Genomic DNA, 20,129 nt, shown 5'->3' with positions numbered 1-20,129 from the left:
ACACACAGAGAGCGCTCTATGGGGGTGGCTACCCTGATGCCCTCCTCTGTGCCCATCTCCCCTACAAAGCTATTCATGGGAAGTAGAGACAAGACACAGATTTGGAAATGGAAAAACAACAAGAACAAACAAACCTATCAACCACCAAAAACACCAGCACAGAAAAGCAAGTTGATAAGGAAAAAAGCAGCCTCACTCAGTGTGTCTCAGCTGCTTCCAAAGCAGAACGCAATGGGGACACACTGCTATTATTAGCCCTCTGGATGGGAAGCAGCTAGCTTGCAGCACGGTTTGAAGCTGTTGGCAAGGTGTTGCAGGATTTTCTTTGCACATACAAACTCACCGACACACAGGCAGACAGACAAACCCCCCAAAACCCTCGTGGAAGCCCCTTCCCACCACTTGGGTGAGACAGACAGACAAACAGAGAGCACGACGCCGGCGCGACTGTGCGTACTCACAGCTCAGAGTACAAGAAGTGCAGGTTGCCCACATTGTCTATGTAGTTTGCAGGACTTAGCCAAGGTAGGACCAGTAACAGGAGAGCCTTCATTTTCAGTGCAGGGCTGGCACTGCTGCTAGGTTTCCTCCTTCCCACTCTTTCTCCGTGCTGGTGGGACACACAACGTGAAGCTTTTGTGCCAGCCAAGCCCCTTCTAAGCGAGCCTTTCCATTTCAACGCAATGGTAGCACATTATGAATCAAGCTTAAATCCCTTAAACGAAGCTACACTGCAAAAATCATTGACCTATAAGAGGATTATTTGATCTGATTCTCAGATGGGTAGATGTGAGGGTTTAGGGACAGCACAGCGTGGTTGGCGAGACAGTGACTTATGCTGCAGAGGAGAGCGATGCTCAGGGAAGAGACCTGCCTCCTGCAGGATTCAGAGTGGTTCTTCAGAGGCAGCTGGTACATTTACATCACTGCCCACAAGCAGATGGGTTACGAGCTAGACTGCATCACGGAAGGGTGTTGCTGTCTGACAAGGGGGGAAAAAAATGTCCCCCGTGGAGTTTTGAAACAGGCGATATTGGAAGACCACACCTTTTTAAAGTAAAACACCACAAAAGATCGCAGCCAACTGCTAGCTGTTTGCATCTCAGTCTGAATGTCTCAAATCCAGTCAGATGTTTTTGTGCAAACATAAATCATATAATAATCCAAGGACATGTCTCTTCTCAGGGTTGGTAATTTTTTTTTGGAAGGATGCAAGAGCAAACATTTTAAATAAGCATGCTTATAATGGATTACTCCATGGTAACCAGCCTTTAAATGAAACAACAACAAAAAAAGTTCTCTTATCAATTACAAAGCATAAAACACCAAACTCACCTTGTCCTCATCAACGACCTCATCTTTGATCAGGGCAAGCTTTCATTTTCTCTCTGAGAACCAGGATTGGTCTGAGCTTGAATCATGCAAGAAATGCAAGTACTGCTGCCTGCCCTGGTGACTCTAGCAGAGTCTACTTTAATGTATTCACTGAGAACACAGATCACGTTCACTGTTCCCACTGCAGGCATTGGATTGTTTATGATCTTTTTTTTTTATTATTATTATTAGCAAAGTCCCATGCTTTCTCTCTCCTCTATTGATTCACCAGAGTTAGGGAGAACAGCATCAGCTCAGCGTGCTCAGTCTGTGCTTGGGCATGCAGGAGCTGGTGCCTGAAAAGCTCAATGCCCTTCTCCTCTCCTGCCTTGCCATGAGTCAGAGGTGGGATGGCAAGCGGGGTTTCTGCATTTCTGAGAATGAAATTAGGTAGAGGCATACCTGTGGTGATAATTAATGCTGTGCTTGGAAAAAAAAATAATAAAAAGGTACTGCACAGTCTCCACAAGCCCAAGGTTGCAGAAGTTGCCCTTTAGGGGTCAGTCAGAAAGTTGCCTCCTAATTCTTTCCTTGGGTAGGAAAGCCAGTGAGGCCACCCTACCCACCCCCTGGAAAGTTGTCCCCCTCCAGCAGTGAAAGTTCCCCATAATTTCCTTTTCCCCTGCCTCTGCTCTTCCACCTTAATTCAGATCAGCTTTCTACACTGAGGAAGGAAAATCAATCTCCTGAGTGGCAAAGAGGCAAGCACCCAGCCTATGTAGCACAGCCTCCTGTTGCACTCACTACCTTAGATACCTCAGAGGCTTTAGAGTTTGATAGGGAGTTCATGGCTCTACCTCTCTGGTTCCCTCCTCTCTGGATTTTTCAAACCAGGACTTGGTGGTGAGAGCCTGGCACAGGGGAGGAGGGACAAAAACAAACTGTGGGAACATGTTACTGTACCAATTCCTCCTAACTCTGGTTGGGCTCAGGCCAAGTGAACCAAAGGCACATGATCTGAAAGGGGGACCCTGAGGGGAAAATCCAGGCTGTGGGCATTCAGTAATAAGCACTGGAACAGAATTTACCAGGCTTTTACAGGATTAAATCATGGTTTACAACACTGCAATTCTGCAAGGCATATACATAAGTGAAATACTTCCCTCACCTCAAAGAGAAGAAACAGAGACACTGGGGTGTCCATGTAGGAGGGTCAGCAGTAGGATACAGGAATTGTGCTACTTTTTTTGGTGCCTTCTGTGTAAAAAACACAATTCCAATTTATTTGTTTATTGGAAGGAGAGGGAGCACAGCTCCATCATTTCAAAAAAAATGAAGACAAAAAGGAGGATCTAAAGTACATTAAAGTCTGCTATATGTACAGCAAAAGGAAAGAGTATCTGCACTAGCAGTTCCAGATTTTGTGGTTGGAAGCTGTAGAGAAATCATCTCAGTGTCAGCAGCTCACAGCAGACTCAGTCCCTTTTCCTGCATCACTATTGAAACATGTATTTGAAACCTGACAGACAAATACTGACCAAAGGCAAAACAAATTGTAAGTAACTTTGCTAATCTTCCCCCATATTAGCAGAAAGCTAACCTTGCAGAGCACTTCTGGCCTGGACTGGAGAGGCTCAGCTCCTATGCTACTGAGATGCTAGCACCCACATCAGGCCCAGAACTGAGTGAGCCAGGGGCACCCAAATACACGAGCATGTGGAAAGTGGGCTCTTGCTCTTTGCAAGGGGTATAATGCTAGAGGTTGTTGGGGTTTTTTTCAGTTTTAGTAATGCAAAACAGCCAATTTTTTTTTTTGTATTATTGGTTAAACCACAGTAACTTCAGTGAATAGGTTGAATAAATTCCATGTGAGAATCCAGGTACTTAAGGAAATGTCATCTCCAGTCCAAACAGGGACATGATTGAATGGCTGCACAGCCAGTTCCAGTTACAGGCTTCAAAACCCAGAGGCCTGCTGCCGTGTGAACATCTCCATGCTCTGGCTCACCAGCCTGCTCACCAGGGATGCTCCCACCCTCAGCATTACCACATCTGTGCAGCAATGTGCCCACAGCAGCCTGGAGTCCTGTGCTGGTTGCCCAGGGCTTTCTCAGGCAGTGTGCACACCTAGGAGCATGATTCACATCTGCAGACCATAGGGGAAGTAATTTGAGTGGACAACAGAAACAGGCCACAAAAAAGGGCATCTCTTAGACCTCACCTCCCCTCAAATCCAAGGTGCTGTTACCCAGGCTATGTAGAAGGATTTGTCTGCCACCAGAAATTACATCCCTGGACATATCTCTTGACTCTTCTGCCTTCCTTTCGACAGGCAGAAGATGCAAAACAAAAGTAGCAGCACGTGCTTTTACCCAGCAAAACAGAAGATCATTCATCACCAGTTCTCTTTTTGCAGAGGAACTAAACTGTTCCCAGGAGAGGTCTCTCCAACAGGAAGGAAAGAGGGATCTTGGCCACCTGGAGAGGTAAGTTTGGAGAGGGAGAGCAGCCAGGGAGATCCTCCCAAACCACATCAGAGAAGCAGGGGCTCTGCGAGCCCCATGGTGCAGAGCATGGGTAAGTGCTCACCTGGAAGAAAGGAGCAGTCAGCTCCAAAGACCAATACCAAATCAGAATATTTTCTGCTCTACTTCTCATATAGGTCATTTGTGATTCAAAAAAAGGATTGAGGAAAGGGCAATTATAAAACCCTTAATGTACTACTAAAATATTTATGATAGCTCAGCTTCCCAAAACTCACAGATCTTTTTGGATGACTAAATACACAATTCCATTATGAAGCTAACCACAAGGTAATAACCCAGAACTGCTAACGATAGCATGAAGTAGCTTGAATGCATTTGATTCTGTAAAAGGAGTGAGATACTGTCATATAGATGGGCTAAATTCAGCTCTACATTGATGACACTGTGGGTGTTCATTGGGACTGAAATCCACAAACCTTTCTCGACATTAATTGTCTATTTTAATCAGCATTAATTGAAGATATTTTTTCCTCTACCTTAAAAAAATAAAAATAAGATTAAAATCTATCGACAAAAACTTACTGGGTTTGGAAATGCTGTTCAAGGTGCCCACGTTGCATGACCTCTGAGCAGTGTTCTGTGAAAGGGCAGCTAACCATTAGCTTGTCCAGAAGGTTATTCACCAGTATGCTGGACTTCCTGCACGTCTGGAGAATCACAAGCTTGCGGTCCATGGGGCAGAAGTCTTTTTCCACGAGGAAGTTTGTAAGGCAGGCTGTGCAGAAGGTGTGACCACAGAGTGTGTCTAATGGCTGAAGCAAAGGTTGCAGGCAAATGTGGCATATCAGATCATCATCTACTTCTTCTGTGTAGCTGTACAAGTGGTTTTCTTCTGGTAAATGTGCTTGGCCACAGGTGGCACAGAGTGGTGGGGAGCTGTCCTCCATTTCTTCTCCTTTCTGGCTCATAATCAGAATTGGTGCAATTCAAAAGAAGGCAGACGGAGATAGCTGGCCTGTTTTCTACTCGTGAGAGCCTCAGCAAGACTTGTGTGCCATCTGATCTGTGGGGAAGAAAGCCACAGGGTAATTTTCTGGATTGTTTTCTCTTACCAGACTTAGAGCGTGTATCTGGGTATTACGTATTCCAGCCAGTTTTAGGGGAAGGTTGCATCTTTGGGACAAGAGGGTGAAGCAAAGAAGTGGAGGGGAAAAAACAGAATTTACTGTTCTCTTAAATCTAGCTCAATTTACACAAATTGTAAAGAAAGCTATCAAAATCAGAAGAAATACTGCAGACATTTAATGGCTGAAAAACCTTGAATTAGCATTTAATTACAGTTCCAGTCAGCTGATTCTGGGGTCACATTACTTCTGCTGGAAAATCAGCATCATATATAGGCAAACATTGCAGGTCTGTGTGCAGAAATATAGTCAGGAATAATGGTTGCTGCCCAAGCTGCCCCCTCAGCCCAGTGAGCTGCAACACAACACCTAGCAGCATACCAGTGTACAAACTCTGCACACACAGTCAGAGGGAAGAAACCCTTGGGATCACGAGGATTTTTAGCTTGGGATCCTCTAGACCATCCTCTTCCCACAGCAGCAATTAACCTCTCTGATTTTCAAAACCATTGAACACAAGACCCCATCTTTTGCATTACAGAAAACAAGAATGTACTCTGGGGAGAGTTCAGATCTTTACGGTCTTGTCTGAGGCCACCCTGGCATCTTTGATTCAAGCCTTGTCTTCTAACCCCCCCATGGTGCTGCTCGGGATGCCATTTTACTTCCCAAAACACAAAATACCTCATGCATTGAAGTCCACAACACAATGCCAAGTACTGCATCACTCAAAATTAGGCCTATTCCCTTAATAATCTGTGCTACAGAAGCCCAGCATGTCCCTAACTACAAACTCAATTAGCTGTGGCCAGAGCACCTGCCTGCTGGTATTTCAGAGATGTAAACTCTGGGGGTGGCAGCAAAACCAAAGAGTAATTTGTAGATTTTACTTGATGAACCCTGACCGTTTCTTGAAGCACTTATGTCTCATTACATTTATGTTTATTTTGATATATCACTTTGAAAATAAACATGAAGATATAAAATACACAATGGCCTAATTACTACTCTTGCTTAAAAATGTAAATCTTATTTGCTGCTCTACCATAACACTGTACCCTTGCTTCCAGCTTGACTTAATTTGCTGAGACAATGTGTCAGCGTCAGACACACATCTGAGGGCAAATGAGGGAAAGAATTAAGAAAAATTATCTGACTATGACAGAGCACATTTTCCCATAAACAAAACCTTGTTTTTATGCAAAGCTCATTGTCTCTAAACCTGAGAAATTAAACTTTAATGTGGCAGGGATTTTCTGACATAAAGGTAAAATGATAGTCCCACTAACTCTAACCAGATGCTTAAATGTCAAACATTCACTTTAGTGCTTTGCCAGATCCTATTCTTATGTAGCATTTATGCTAAGTGGCTGTACAATAATATTTTTTGATTGCAAGACTGAATTCTGCATAAGCTGTGTCTCCCGACTAGCAGTAGCTTTGTTTAAGTTAAAATCATTGCTTGTTTGAATTATTGCAATTTTAAAAAATACTCTTTACTGCAACAAATGTTTTCTTTTGTAAAAATAGTCAACAGAGCTTTACAAACATCTCTTTGGGAAAAAAAGAACATCTTTTTATAGTGCAGAAAAAATGTCTTTACTTGTTATCTTAATGTAGGAATTAAAACTAGTGTTATTTGGTGACACTCAGGTGACACAGAGGAAGATGAAACAAGACAAAAGATGATCAGGAGGCTGAGGTGGGAATGTTTGGGCTCTGCAGCTGGGTACTGGCAGGCCTTAGCCAGCTACTCAGTGAAGTGGGGTGACCACAAGCTGGTGTTTGAGCTACTCAAAGCTGTGTTCACCTAAGTGAGAGGCAGAGAATTCAGCTGATCTCCACGTTCCTCACTTATGGAGGGAGCCCATCTGGTGTCAGCCAGGATGCTTGCAAGAATGGAAATACTCAGTTTGGGAATTTGCAGGATTGTGGCTTTAAAAATAACCGTGAAATGAATTAGAAATCAATAATGCATGACAAAAATAGCATTGCATTGTGAACTTTGGTCTTTCCTATGTTTCTGAAATGCCTTGCATCAGTGCCACCATGGCAGCAGGCATGATCATCCTGTTTCTCTGCTCTCCTACCACATCCTCTTGGACCAGTCCATACAAGGGGACCTGTGCAGGTGCTCTCCCTATGCACCAACCACAAGAATATGGCCAACCCCTAAATTTTGTCATCTTAGGGATGTTCCCAAGGACAGAAATTCTTGTTTCCTGCTGGCAGAAGACCCAATGCATAGTTCCCATCAGTGAACCTGCTGAAAGCTGGACCGAAACCCTGCTCTGAGGCAGGAGTTGCCCATAAAAGTGGGGTCATTCGAAAGGTTCCTCCCACCCTTGTACCATAACCCTGAAAGTATTGCTCCTCCGTTCCCACATGTACAACATATCAACTGTCCTGAGTCAATTAGTTCCAACTGGAAATGGTGCTACAGCTCCAAAGCAACTACAAGTATTCCCACAATGAAAGTGGAGAGAGAGGCTTCACTGCCCTGAGGCCATTCTCAGCTGCCTGATGATGAGAGAAAAATGATGAGAGAAACGCCAGTGGATTCAAAGCCAGACTGTCCTGGCCACATTACAGATGCTCTTTATGAACCTGACATGCTAGTAATGCATTGCTAGTGAAATAAAGTTCAGGTACAGGAAGCTGTACCTGAATTTTACAATGTTTACATGAATTACAAATCTGTGCTACAGCATGGGGAAACAAAAATATCCAGGTTAATTAGAAACAGGCACTGAATTTTCAGAAGGACCTAATTGAAGTCCTATGGCCTCTGTTATTTAGAAAATATAGACTAGACAACATAAATTTTGGAGGAAAAACAATCTATCAGGCTCTTCTGGCTAATTGGTCCATGTTCACCCATTGGAGTTAGCATGGAGGACATACAATGGAGTTATTTCACAGAATTGGTCAGAGGCAAACACTGTTTGCAAACATTTGTATTTATGACATTCATGTGCTCCCATAACAAGCTACACAATTAATTTCATGTCTTTTTAGGAAGCTTAAAGCCTTGGTGTTAAGCTTTGCTAACAGTTTCTCCTGAACAACGTAGAAGAGAGGGAAAGGGGGATTTAAAATTGACCTGCTGATACCAGTGTATATTTCTACTGCTTCTATTAACTGTGAATAATAAAGTAAGCAACCCTGTACAGGTAAATGGCAAACCATAGCCAGGTGAAAAAAGGTAATTATTACCTGGCTGAAAGTCTTTTCTTTGAGGCCTATCCTTGGGGAAGGAGGAGAGGAGAAAGGATGGGGAAGGAATCCTACATCCATCATCAATCTGCAGTCTGTGTCAACACCACTGGCAATGTCAGGAGGGTGAAGATGTCACCTTGTGAGTCTCATTCTGGCTCACAGTGAGAGCTGCATTTACAGGAAGTGATTGCTGCATGGATGCCTGGCAGGAGGAGCTTTTAGAAGTGTTTGGTGGTGTTATGCCCAAGATGACAGTGCCAGCATTGCCACTTTGCTGCTATGGAAGAAATTTTCAACAGCTTGTGTCCCAGATTTAGAATAGTTGTAGAGTGCTGAGCACAGCTTGGCTTAGATAAATGGAATTAAATCCTGATTTGTAAGAATTTCATAGTATTGTAAAACTGCAGTAAACTGAGCTCCAGGACAGAGGTCTGAAGCACAGGGACATGGTGCAAATGATGAAGGCAGAACACTGTCATGTTGGTTATCCATATTGTCAAGCTTTCAGCCACAAGATGAAATGGCAATGGTCAAATCAAGGCAAGAATTACCTCCCACGGCTGCATCCACAGTGAAAGCAAGTATCACAGTAATATATTTGTGTAAAAAGTTACCCAGCAGACTGCACTGATTTGAATGAGTTTGCATCTTACGGTCTTCGCTGCTTAGGAATCTGCAGCCAGCAGAAGTATTTAAGAGAATTAACAAAACAATCACAGACCAAAAGCATCGGCACTAAATACAGAGCATAGGCAGAGAGAATCCCTTTCATCTCCTTGCACAGCCACACCTGTAGTTGCCCCATCCCAGTAAAGCATTAAGCAACTTTAAGCTTAAATCCTGACTTACCATCACAGTTAGACTGGCAGCAGCATAGCAAGAGAAGATTTTGCTGAGCAGAGTGGCAAAGCCCCACTGCCTCCAGCCTGCTGCACTGTCAAATATTAACACAGCAGCTGGGGAGGCTGCACTTGGAAGTAGCATGGCACAAAATGGAAGAAACTTCAGGTAGCACAAAGTGAGCAGCCAAGGCTAAAAGAAAAAGAACTAAGTGATGAAAGGTATTGAGGAAGCAGCTAGCACAGAAAGGAATAAATAGATGCCGAAAGGCCAGTGAAACAGTGACATGGAGCCTGGAGGGCTTAAGCAACTGGCTTGAATCCCAAAGGGTGGAAGACAAGCCAGTGAACAGATGTCACTGGAAAAGGAAGGACACAGATGAACTGTAAAACAGGTAAAGGAATTTAGCTCCAGTAGCTCTGAAGTAGCATGGCTTGGGGATCATGAAATCCTCAGAGTCTAGGGAAAGGGTGGACAGCGGGCAAAGGGAAAATGGATTCTGAATAGCACAGTAGGATCACTAAATAATAATAAGTTTTGGAGTTCTTTTTCTTTTTCTTTTCTTTCCTTTCTGTGTGTTTAAGTAACACAGTTTATTAATGCTCCTGTTCTGGTTTTTTGCATGCTAAGCATGTGCATAACCAGTCCTGCATCAGCTGGTTAAAATGGGATGCTTTTTCACGCCCTATTTCTCTGCTACAGAACCTGGTAAGAGGTAGAGGTACTGCCAACAGAGCTGTTGTGCTCTTCTTAGCTGGACTGTGACAACAAAGTCACGTTACCATCCCTCCCCAGCACCTGCATGGGCTGTCACGTACTACAGAACGAACTTCCAAATGAGTCACGGTCATCCTTTTATTGAGCTCAGCAAGGCCCTATATGGCCAAAAAGCCAGGAAAGGTGGCACTTCTAAATCTTTAAGAAGGCTTTAGCCCAGTTGCCAGTGGCTGGATGTGGGCAGGTCAGGAGATGTGGGCATTGTCCCCACCTAGTGGCTCACCTGCACCAGGGAGTGGATCACAGCCAGGAGGGAGCAGAGGTCTCCTTCACCCTTTAGCAAAAGCTCAGACCCCTCAGGTAATGCCAGGTTTAGCTGTGACCATAATCACAGGTAAGCACAGTCCATAGAACTCCTGCAAGAATCCAGGTTTCAAAATCATCCCACCTATTTAATATTCAGGATTTTATAATGAGTTATCAGATCAAATGCTCACAGAAAACTATACGCCATTTGTTAAAGAAATTTTAATAGTGTTTTAATTAAGCGTTTTTCATCAATTTGGTTTTTTTCCTGGGCAGCAGGCCTCCAAGCTTTCTTGCTATCATCTTTTGTACTGCTAAGTAACCTCTCCGACTGATTTTGTTTTTTATAGATTATGCTGACTTTACTGTTCAAGGTAGCACTTATTTTGGAGACCATTGGGCAGGCTGTTTGTTTCACAATACTAGACAACAGTTGTGGAAAACATTAGAGAGTGACCCATTCTCTAGTGATGCCTATCATACAGCATTTTCCATCCAAAAAAATAGTGATTCTCTTTCTAAAGACCTGGCTAAAAATATACCAACTAATAACTTGCACCAGCCTTGGCTTAACTGCACTTAAGTCCAAAGAGCTGAGGCAGTCTGCCTAGATATGAAACTTTGTTCAAAGAAAGTTATAAAACAATACGTATTCTGAAACCTTATCTTTCTATAACTGTTTTACCTATTGAAAAGTAACATCATTTTCTTTCTGCCTGAGGTGTTATCAGTAGCAGACCATCTCCAATAAAGATTTGTTTTGGGAAGAGGTGAGATGCATACCTCCAGATAAAAAGTTGGTAGCTGAAGAGTTGGGAATCCTGGAGATCTTGATTTAGCTGTGAACAATTCAGCTTGACTTTTGAGACTATAAGAAAGACTGTTAGTGCTGGCTCTTACAGGAAAGAATAGTATTCAAGAGTTCAGCACATCAATACAAAATGTCTCTGAGACAACAAACAGGAGCTCCAAAACCTCTCCTCTGCCTGGCCCCAGATTTAAGACAGTTGGTTTTTCAAAGCTATCATTAGTGAAAAAGTCCATCTCAGAGCTTATAACAATCAAAGCATTTTGGAAAGCGTTTAGTGATGAAAGACATTTCCAACTGAATAAAAAAAAATAGCAGTACTATACAGTAGGTGAATAACCCTGACTTTTTAAGTTGTAGCTCAAGCTGTGAAACCAAACAGAAACCTCATACTGTGCCTGCATGCACAGTAACTTCAAAAAACAGAACCAGATTGTTTGAAAAAAACAGTTTTCTCTGCGGCTTATGTTGGAATTTACAGAATAAACCAATGTTGGAAAAGTTTTTTGTTGTGGAATTATGTATCTGAAATGTCTGTTAGGAATGTATGGAAACATATTCTGCTTTTCTGTCTGTCCCCTCTCACACGCCCGTACAAACCTGAATTGCTCTGACTTTGTCATGGATACAAAACTTTACTCAGCATGTTCAAATGAAAAAAAAAAAACCAGCTCAAAAGTAATTTGAGAATATTAGGAGCAGCTGGGCCAGATTTGAGTGAAAAGAAGATTGGAATACAAGAATACATATCCTCAGGTTAACCTGCCCGCACTACAAGGAACATGTCCTATGAATGAACTCACCTTAGCAGAAGGTAGGATTTCTGAGAAGGCTTGTTGTTGGCATGCCCCTAGTTGTCAGGTATTATGTTGGTTAAGGTAATTATTCCTGTTCCTTGCTTTTTTCAGAGTTCAGTAAGCCAGACTTGTATCAACAGCTTATGCCAGAACTGCAAGTCCAGGCTCCAAGCACAAAGGCGACTGGTGGCAAACTGGGCAGGCTGTGGGTAACTGCTCCTCAAAGGCACACGGGCTGCCTGCTCAAAGGAAGTCAATCATGTGGCCAAAGCCAGGCTATGTGAGCAACTATGATTGACTCCTAAAGTGCTTCCTAAACATGTGCTCATCCTAATTACCATAATAAATGCCATTGGCATTTCACATTCTAAATTATCAAATTGCCTTGCTAGTTATGTAAGAAAAGGTGGGCTCCTGCTCTGATTTGGCTGATTGCTCTGGCTGCCTTTGGCTAGGCTGGCAGCCTCACAAATTCCCAGTGAAAGAATGCTTTTAGCCATTCGACCAAATGACAAAACCTGTATTTGTGTGGCTGGATAACTGCATGATCCAGCTGCCTTTCATGGTGCTGGTATCTGGGAATAGGTACAAAGGTCCATGGAAACTGTATGAGGGAGTGAATTTCTGGTGTCTGCTCCAGGTGTGTGTCTGCTGTGTCTCTGATGTGGGGGATGAATCTGCCCACCTTCCACTTGAGTTTCAGAGGAAGGAAACATGAACCTGCAGACAGCTCTTGAGCTACAGGGTCCTCAATCCAGACAGCCTAGCCCCCAGACACATACAGACCCAGAAATAGTGTGAAGTTACACAAAAACCTTGCTGCTAGAGAGCAAGATAAAAAACTTGGAATACACTACATTTGTTTTAAAATAAATAAAATTATTTATACCTTCAGCACAAGCCTGGTTCCTGATATGAAATCCATGACGCTGCTTCTACCCTGGCTCCCTAAAGTAACAAGGCAGTTCTGCAATTTTTCTCTCTCTCCGAGTTTCTTTGTTTACCCCCAACTCTTTTACTCCCCAGCACCTTTTGGATTGATTTTTCAATTTCATCCCAATCTGACAGAACAGCAGAAGCCTCTACATGTTATCACAATCAACATGCAAATAGGTGGCTGGGTAAGGAGAGAGAAAAAAAAAATGCTGTTCCTACTGAAAGAAAGGATGCAGAGTGAACCCAAATCGTATTGGATATTAGCATAGACTGGTAAGAAAATAAAACTGTGCATAGCCAGCCCCCAAGAAAAAGTAATGCTGGAGCTACAACATATTAAACAAAGAGACAGGAAAATATTGTTCTCTAATTCTTCTGCCCTCTGAACCCTGACATATAACCCAAAACACTTGTTCCTTCCCCACTTACAGCTTCCTTGACCTACTAGGCAAAGCAGCACAGGCACTGAGCAGGCCCCATAAAGTCAAGAGAGGAACCTACCTGCATGAAAAGGTTTCTCCCTAGGCATGCCCCTTGCTTTCTATTTTCCTAATTAGTGGATGCACCTTTTTACTGCATTCCAAAGGACAAATACGCCCAGTCTCTTTGAGAAGAGAAAAATACCCCTTTCCTTGGATCTTTCAGCTACTCTCCAAGCTGGTCTAGATGAAAGAACACAGCAAACCTCCCCATGACCCTCATTCACCCCTCAGTGTAACTTCAAGCTGCTGCCAGTATGCAAGGGTTAGAGGGCTGGGGGTTACTGGGGAGCAGGGAAAAGTGTATGATCATGCTTGGCATAGATGGAAGGCAGGGCTGGGTGGTGGCATCCTGGTTGCCATGGTTGCCCATTCAGTTTCAAATTGTTCGTCCTGATTAAAATGCTTTGCTTCCCACACTTTGAAGTGTCTACAAACAGTGTCTTACAGCAAATAAATAATCACATTGATTTCCCCATTTGTGGGACCAGAAACATTTCCCAGAAAAAAACTCCCCACCCTCATGCTCTCAAAACTCTTGAAAGAAGCTTTTATCTCCTTTGTGGTGCAAACTCCACTGTGGTTTTGCAGTATGATATTTATATTGGTAAGGATTAAGAACTACCTGCCCAACTCACTCTCATCTTCATAATGTGGGAGTGGATCAACCACCACAAACACATCTCAAGAACACCTGTACATCCCATGTTAGGTGTTTGCTCTGCACAGACAGTCACAAAGCTACACAAAACAGCAGCAAGAGCTGCAGCATCCACACGAGCAACCCAACATGCTGGCCACGTGTTCTCTGTGCAGGCCTGTCCTACTTAACTTGAAAATAATAATGCAGTAAGCAAAGATAAAAGCAAAGAAATGCAAAAATCTTAATACAGCCTTACAGTCAGTCTTAATCTCTCTTTGCAATCCTGTCCCAGGGTCCCAAGGGGGTAGGCAGGGCAAGTGGGTGATGCTACTTCTCTACTCCCCCCCAGCATCAGGGACAGGAGGAGCTGCTGAAGAGGGATTAAACAGAGGTAGAAAGTGTGGCAGAGGACTTCAGCCCCGGGGGATATTGAGGCTTACATCTCACCCTGCCTCCCACGGCCACGGTGCCTGCTGCCCGAACACCACTCAGCATCTGCTCACACGTGTGGATGAAATAACAATTTAATAGCTACAAAGTGCAGAACATGTGATGGAGAACCCTGCCAATAACACCTGATGAAGTAAGCTTGTGCTTTAATTACACTGTGCCTTTACAACTGCTCCTCTGATCCAGGAGTCTCTTAATGCTTGACAAACTACTTAATGAGTTCTCACAACACCCTGTGGGGACCTTTTTTAGGAGCAGCCTGCAGCAGGGTTAGGTGACAGTGGGGGAAGGGGGATCTGGCTGCTCCAACACGGCAGGGCTGGGCTCCTGTGATGCTGATGCCCAGCTGCCACGGGAGTCCTTGTGCAGCCCTGTGGCCACAGAGATGCTCTCAGACTTAACCTGAGGGAAAGCCCTCACAAACTTGACTTCTAGGACTGCATCCTCTGCTTTACAAACATGCACCCGTGGGGGGACAGCAGCAACTTGCAGCAGCTTGTTCCCCGGTGTGATTCCTCTAAGCAACAAAACCAAATGCTTTAGGTAAACGCTCTGGTCCATTGCACTCAATACCAAAATTAAGCAAATAAAATGCAGCAAGGACTTAGAAGTCTGTATCTTAATTCTACTTATGTTGCACCTAACTCCAGCACTAAAATTTTTATATAATAATAATTATTATTATTAAATATTGTTTATATAATCTATAATTTAAGTTACAGATCTGTAAACATCTATAGCTTACATCTGTATGTATCTTACTATTTACGTCTCTTGCCACTTGAATCCACAAAAAAAAAAAAAAAGAAAAAAAAAAGCCTGAATAAACAAATTCTAACCAGAAAAAACAGTCTCTATTCAAGAACTACATGAAGGAGTGAAATTCTGTTCCTTAGAATAACACAATTCAAAAGCATTCACTGCCACCCAGTCCAAGGTGAGAGATACTGAGGTCCTGTCCCACTCAGAAACCTGGAAAAAGAGGGCACAAGCCCAGGCAGGGTAGTCAGCAAGTAGTTTTCACCAATGCAGCTGGGAACAAAATTTTCTGAGTGAGAGGAGAAGTTTGGATGATCTTAGAGGTAATTTTGCAATGCTGAGTACCGAGTTCCACATTTAAGAAAAATGCACTGTTCGAAAGAGGGATATGTACTGCACACTGAAGAGGCTGATCCATCAGCCCAATTACTCTGGTCTGACCATCAGGTTTTCTGGTCCTAACACTGGTTACTTTTTGGGTCTTTAACAAACATCAGAAAGCCTTTCACTCAGTTATCTCCACAACAAAGTGGTGCCAACAGTGCCCGTTTCTGTCTGCTGATAGTCCCTATGGCTCATTTGGGAGAGAGCTGTGCAGTAGAGCTTATAAACATCTCACAAATGGAAAGGACTGGTGAAACATGAAGTGCTTGAGGAGGAGTGGAAGCAGCTCTCTAGCTAAGGCTGTGCAATAGTTTCCATTCCATGATGATGATTAAGATCCCCATTCAACAAATGCCTCAGCAAATAAATTTTCTTTATTACAGTGACTGGGCACTCAGCTACCAAAACACATCCTCTAGAGCCTGGTTCTGCCCTTGTCTGCTCAGTGCTGGGAAACAGCATCCCTGGGTATGATACTACTCACTGGGCTTGATTCATCACTGCTTTAATTGGGGCTTTGTGGGAACTCCTGGATAAAGTCCATTGCTCACTAACATGCATGTGCTGCTGGTGGCCTTGTAACATTCTCCTTAAAACAAAGAGGCTTACTAAGGTTTTGTCAGCCAGGACACACGAGTGACACCAGCCTGGGAAAGATAGTTAAGTCTGTGGCTGAATTAACACCTGCTTCCAGAACCTGTTCTGTGGGTGTGGAGACCAGTTGGGTGCTGCTTAATCCTGTGATGAGAAACCAATTAGGAATTACCTGCTCAAACTGTCCCGCTTCCTGCAGCCTTCCACACATTCAGATGTGATCTGCTCCATCCAAGGCAAAGGGATTTTTAATCATTAGAAAATCCTCCTCCAAATAATAGTTATGTCAGTGCCTCAGACTCTCTTGACTGGATCTAAATTGCGATATTCTTTTAAATAGCAGTGGTATGATTAGATGACTCCTCAGGCTGAAGCTATTAAATCCAAAGCTATGGTACAAGGTACTTTCCAGCACTGAGTTCTACTTGAAAAATCTTGTGTGAACTGGTACTGTTAAATGTATAGTACAAACAGCTACCAACAGAAATCAGCTTTGAAGGAGAACATCAAATAGAATAACATCACCCATATTTTTTAGCATCAACACCTCAACGATCTCTATACCATATAACTGTAAGCATGGCAAGGAAAAGACCAGGAGGAAGAAGTAGACTAAAATTCACATCAAGATTCACCTGCTTTCAGAGTAGTGATTCTCTGAAAAGATGCATCAGCCCAAACAGAGAAGTAGCTGTCATCCCTTAGTAAGAAATTACTGGCATATGGAAACAATTGTTTTATTCAGGCTCTTTGTTTTAGTAAGAATGTTGCAGGTATGTTAAAGTAAAACTGGAAGAGCAAGGAAATGGTTGCCAGAAGCCTCTAGACAGGTAGAAGGTTTTCAGGGCACTTAGCTCCTTGATTTCCTTGTAAAATTGATAATTGTAATTGATGTTTATTCAGAGGGAAGGCACAGCATGCAGTCAGAGGCAGCTGTACCTGACAGAATCTGCCTATGAACTGTTCCCTGAATATCTGTCAAACATGAAATTCTCTGCTTGTGTTGAGTTACCTTGAATCACATGATTCAGGCAATGAATCTTTTCTACCGATTCAGCTTGAACCTTTGGGAAAAGTCTCGGGAAATTGAACTGCATCTTTGTGTATCCCAGTTTCTAGGACCAAAAATTTAAGTGGAAGAACTGGACTTGCACTGCAAACAAGTGCCAGGTGGTGTCATGCATCCTTGCATGATAGCAGTGCCTGGCTATTTTAAATACAGCGGGGCCTCATTCGCTCCCCAAAAGTCCCCTGGCCATAGAGTCCCCAAAACAAGCTGCAGGGTTCCGTGCAGACAAGACCGACAGCTCAAAAAACACTGGGCAGCTTCCCTGCAGCAGCCAGCCTGGAGGAAACTCTTTGCATTGGGAAGCCTTTACTAATTTACATTCCTGTCGGAAAAAATTGATTTCCTGGTTTGCAGTGAAATGAAGCTGATCTATCACTTCATCCTGTGTGGAAGATTTATTTGTGTTTTGCAAAGAAAAAGCTATGCTGGAGAAGTACACCAGTGCCTTCCAATTTCTTCCAAAGGACAATTCAATTTTCCCTTCTGATAGACAATCACGATCCAGAGCCAGGAACATTCCTGCTTCCAACTCTGTGCTGCAATGAAGCCCTGGTGCAATTAGTGTCCAAATACGTGGGCTTGGAACAGGCTTCCAAAAAGCAGAACTCATGTGAGAAAAGGACACTTCTACAAGACCAGAAGCAAGTAATAGAAATTAGCAGCAGGGGAAAGAGCATTTCCAGGTAGCAAGCAAAAGATAACGAAGAGACAAGCTCCCCCAGATTGATTCAATTTATATTTTTGGAAACTTTACATGGGCTCTGAGGTTTGAAGCAGAAGAGGATAAAATAGGAAAATCAGTAACGGATTAGCTCCTTAGGAGTATTCCTTTCAGAGGAATTTTTAGTCTCAGGCAAGTATATGGGAGTACTGAGGATAAAACTCCTGGCAAGGCAACAGCTTTCCAAATGCCAGACAGAGAATCCTGGCTTTTATTTACCATCAGCATTTCTGCTTTCCTAACAGCCGATAATAGACAGTATCAATAAAGCAGTGGAGCTGCCTTTATATTGTTCTGCATGAACATGAATGAGGGAAAGAAAAGTGCTCTAGAGAGTGGGATGAAGAGCTAGGTCTGTTTCTACAGGAGACTGGGAAAACAACTCCCATGTGTAATGCTGAAACGTATTCTTGTCTTTCCTAACCATCAAGCACCTGGGGAAAGCATGAACAACAATTTTAATGTGCACACCTTTCCTATTGTTTTTGTTTGTTGGTTGTTTCTTGTTTGTTTGTACTCCTTGGTAGATGTCAAAGCACCAGAGATCTTGATGGAAGCAAGCCATCCCTTTTCATGATAAGCACCCCAAAATGTGCTTGGCTTTCAACATTTGAATGGGCCCTGCTGATTTATGTACTCAGACCTCTACTCTACCCAGTACTGTAAGTGTATGCTCCAGTCTGCAGGGCTGTCCAGGACTGCAGTCCTGAGTTCCATGCTGGCATGTTTAAGTAAGGAGAGGAAAACATGAACTAACGACAAAAAACTAAAGCATATTCTCTTCCTCTCCTCATCTCAGCTGCAGTTATATGCTTAAAATCAAGCTGCAAGATACAGCAAGAGCGATGTAGCCTTGATTTACCTCCTACAGCCAGAGCGAGACTTTGCGGGTTTTAACCTGGGGGAGGGGAAGAAATGGGTTTCCAGAGGATTAATAAAACGATGGGGTAAAGCAGCTGCAGAACAAATGGCACCTCTTTGCAGATAATCAGTTGGATTTTAACACACTTTACTGAATAAATAGATCTTTGCAAAAGGAAGACATAAAACTAAACACATTTAGCTTGCACAAAAGATAATGAACTAAGCATGGCACCCTTGCATAACAGCATGCAGCATGGATGCAGGTAGTATTTTTACACCATCCACTAAGAAACACAACAACCTACAGGTACATTATATATATGGTCTTCTCTCTGGGATTAGGAAAATAATCCCTGCATTAGCTTATGGGGAGATTGAATCAGTAATGACAGACACAATAAATATTTGTCACTGCCTTGCTGTGTGGCAGTCCCAAGTGTGCAGGCTGAGGGTCAGACCTGCTCCCTCATGCCACAGCCTGAGGATGGTTTGTTTGCTGGAGCGTTTCCTTCCACCTTTGCTCCTCGGGAACAACTGGCACCCGACTGAAGGGTAGAAGTTGGAACAGCACAAAAAAACAATACAGGTCTTTAAACTCACGTGTCTGGCGTTACTCTGTTTCTGGTCCACTGCTGGTGGGGTCCTGCAGATATAAGATCCCTGGGTTTGGGCAGGCGCTGGCGGGCAGGGGCATCGTGCTCAGTGCTCAGCCCCGCCTGTGCAGGCAGCGAGCAGCCGGCAGCAGGGTCAGGCGGGGAAGCCTATGGCATGAGGTACAAGGAAAAGCTGAATTGCATAAACCTGAACAATTTAAGGTTTAGAAAACCACACCCTCCCGGTCATTTCTCCTGCAGGCAGATAAGCATGTGCAGGCTTCTCAGGCAACAGTGTAATTTGAAGCTTTTGCTTTGCTTCCTGGCATAAACCAAAGTCCATTTTCAGTCTGGTTCTTCCTTGCATTTCTTCTTTCAGGCTTGCAATCAGCACGGTTCAAGTTTAATAAAGTCCAGTGGACCAGCTTAAAAATTGTTTCAAGGCAGGAGATTGATGTTGGCTTTCTCTATGGAAAAGGAAGATGAGGCCTGCAAGCTCTAACCTTGAGTCAATACCTTGGATGCTAGATACTCATCTTCTTCCTGCATGCTTGAAGTTTGTGATGAAGACTTGAACCATGTAAGCTCCAGAATAAAGTGGCTGAAAATTCAAGTGCTGATAATTTTTTGAACATTGAAACACACATACTATTTTAAAACCACTTATCCAATAATTTTCGGTTGAAAAAAGTACCCAAGAAAGGAGTAAGATATTGTACTGCAGATACTGTATTGCTGAACTGTAATGCAGCAGCTGAATGTGACTGTTAATGATGAAGGCAGCAGAAGCAAATAAAAGGTCTTCTGCTGAAAAAAATATATTCAGCAGAGGAAAAGAAACCCTGATCTTCCAACCATATGAATCACTAATAAATGCAATTTCAGCCATCACAAGTATTTGCTCCTGAGGAAGGAAGTGTTATTCAGGAAGCAAGGCAGCTTTGGAGATGGACTGAAAGCAAGCAAGGGCAGTATATGCTGACAACAGGCGGAAGAAAATTCCCAGCTTCTGATATAAACATCTAT

General features: G+C 43.2%; 1 protein-coding gene across 6 annotated transcripts in view; it reads right to left on the bottom strand.

Annotated features, from left to right (window-relative positions):
* LNX1 (ligand of numb-protein X 1) overlaps nt 1-19,306 on the bottom strand; it is an 83,013-nt gene extending 63,707 nt beyond the window's left edge. For 2 of the 6 annotated variants that reach the window (XM_071743528.1, XM_071743531.1), the window contains exons 1-2: nt 19,111-19,306; nt 4,383-4,863 (exon numbers count right to left, since the gene is read on the bottom strand). In XM_071743528.1, the coding sequence (XP_071599629.1) occupies nt 4,383-4,768 (386 nt within the window). In that variant the 5' untranslated portion in view covers nt 4,769-4,863; nt 19,111-19,306. Of the gene's footprint in view, nt 1-461; nt 881-4,382; nt 4,864-8,992; nt 9,070-11,617; nt 11,804-19,110 lie in introns of those variants that run through there. The other 4 variants (XM_071743532.1, XM_071743529.1, XM_071743530.1 and 1 more) reach the window with 4 other exon arrangements.
* Nucleotides 19,307-20,129: the final 823 nt, after the last annotated feature.

Source organism: Heliangelus exortis, chromosome 4 (assembly GCF_036169615.1).
Source record: "Heliangelus exortis chromosome 4, bHelExo1.hap1, whole genome shotgun sequence".
Taxonomy (NCBI): domain Eukaryota; kingdom Metazoa; phylum Chordata; class Aves; order Apodiformes; family Trochilidae; genus Heliangelus; species Heliangelus exortis.
This window is presented reverse-complemented; position numbering and strand designations above follow the sequence as displayed.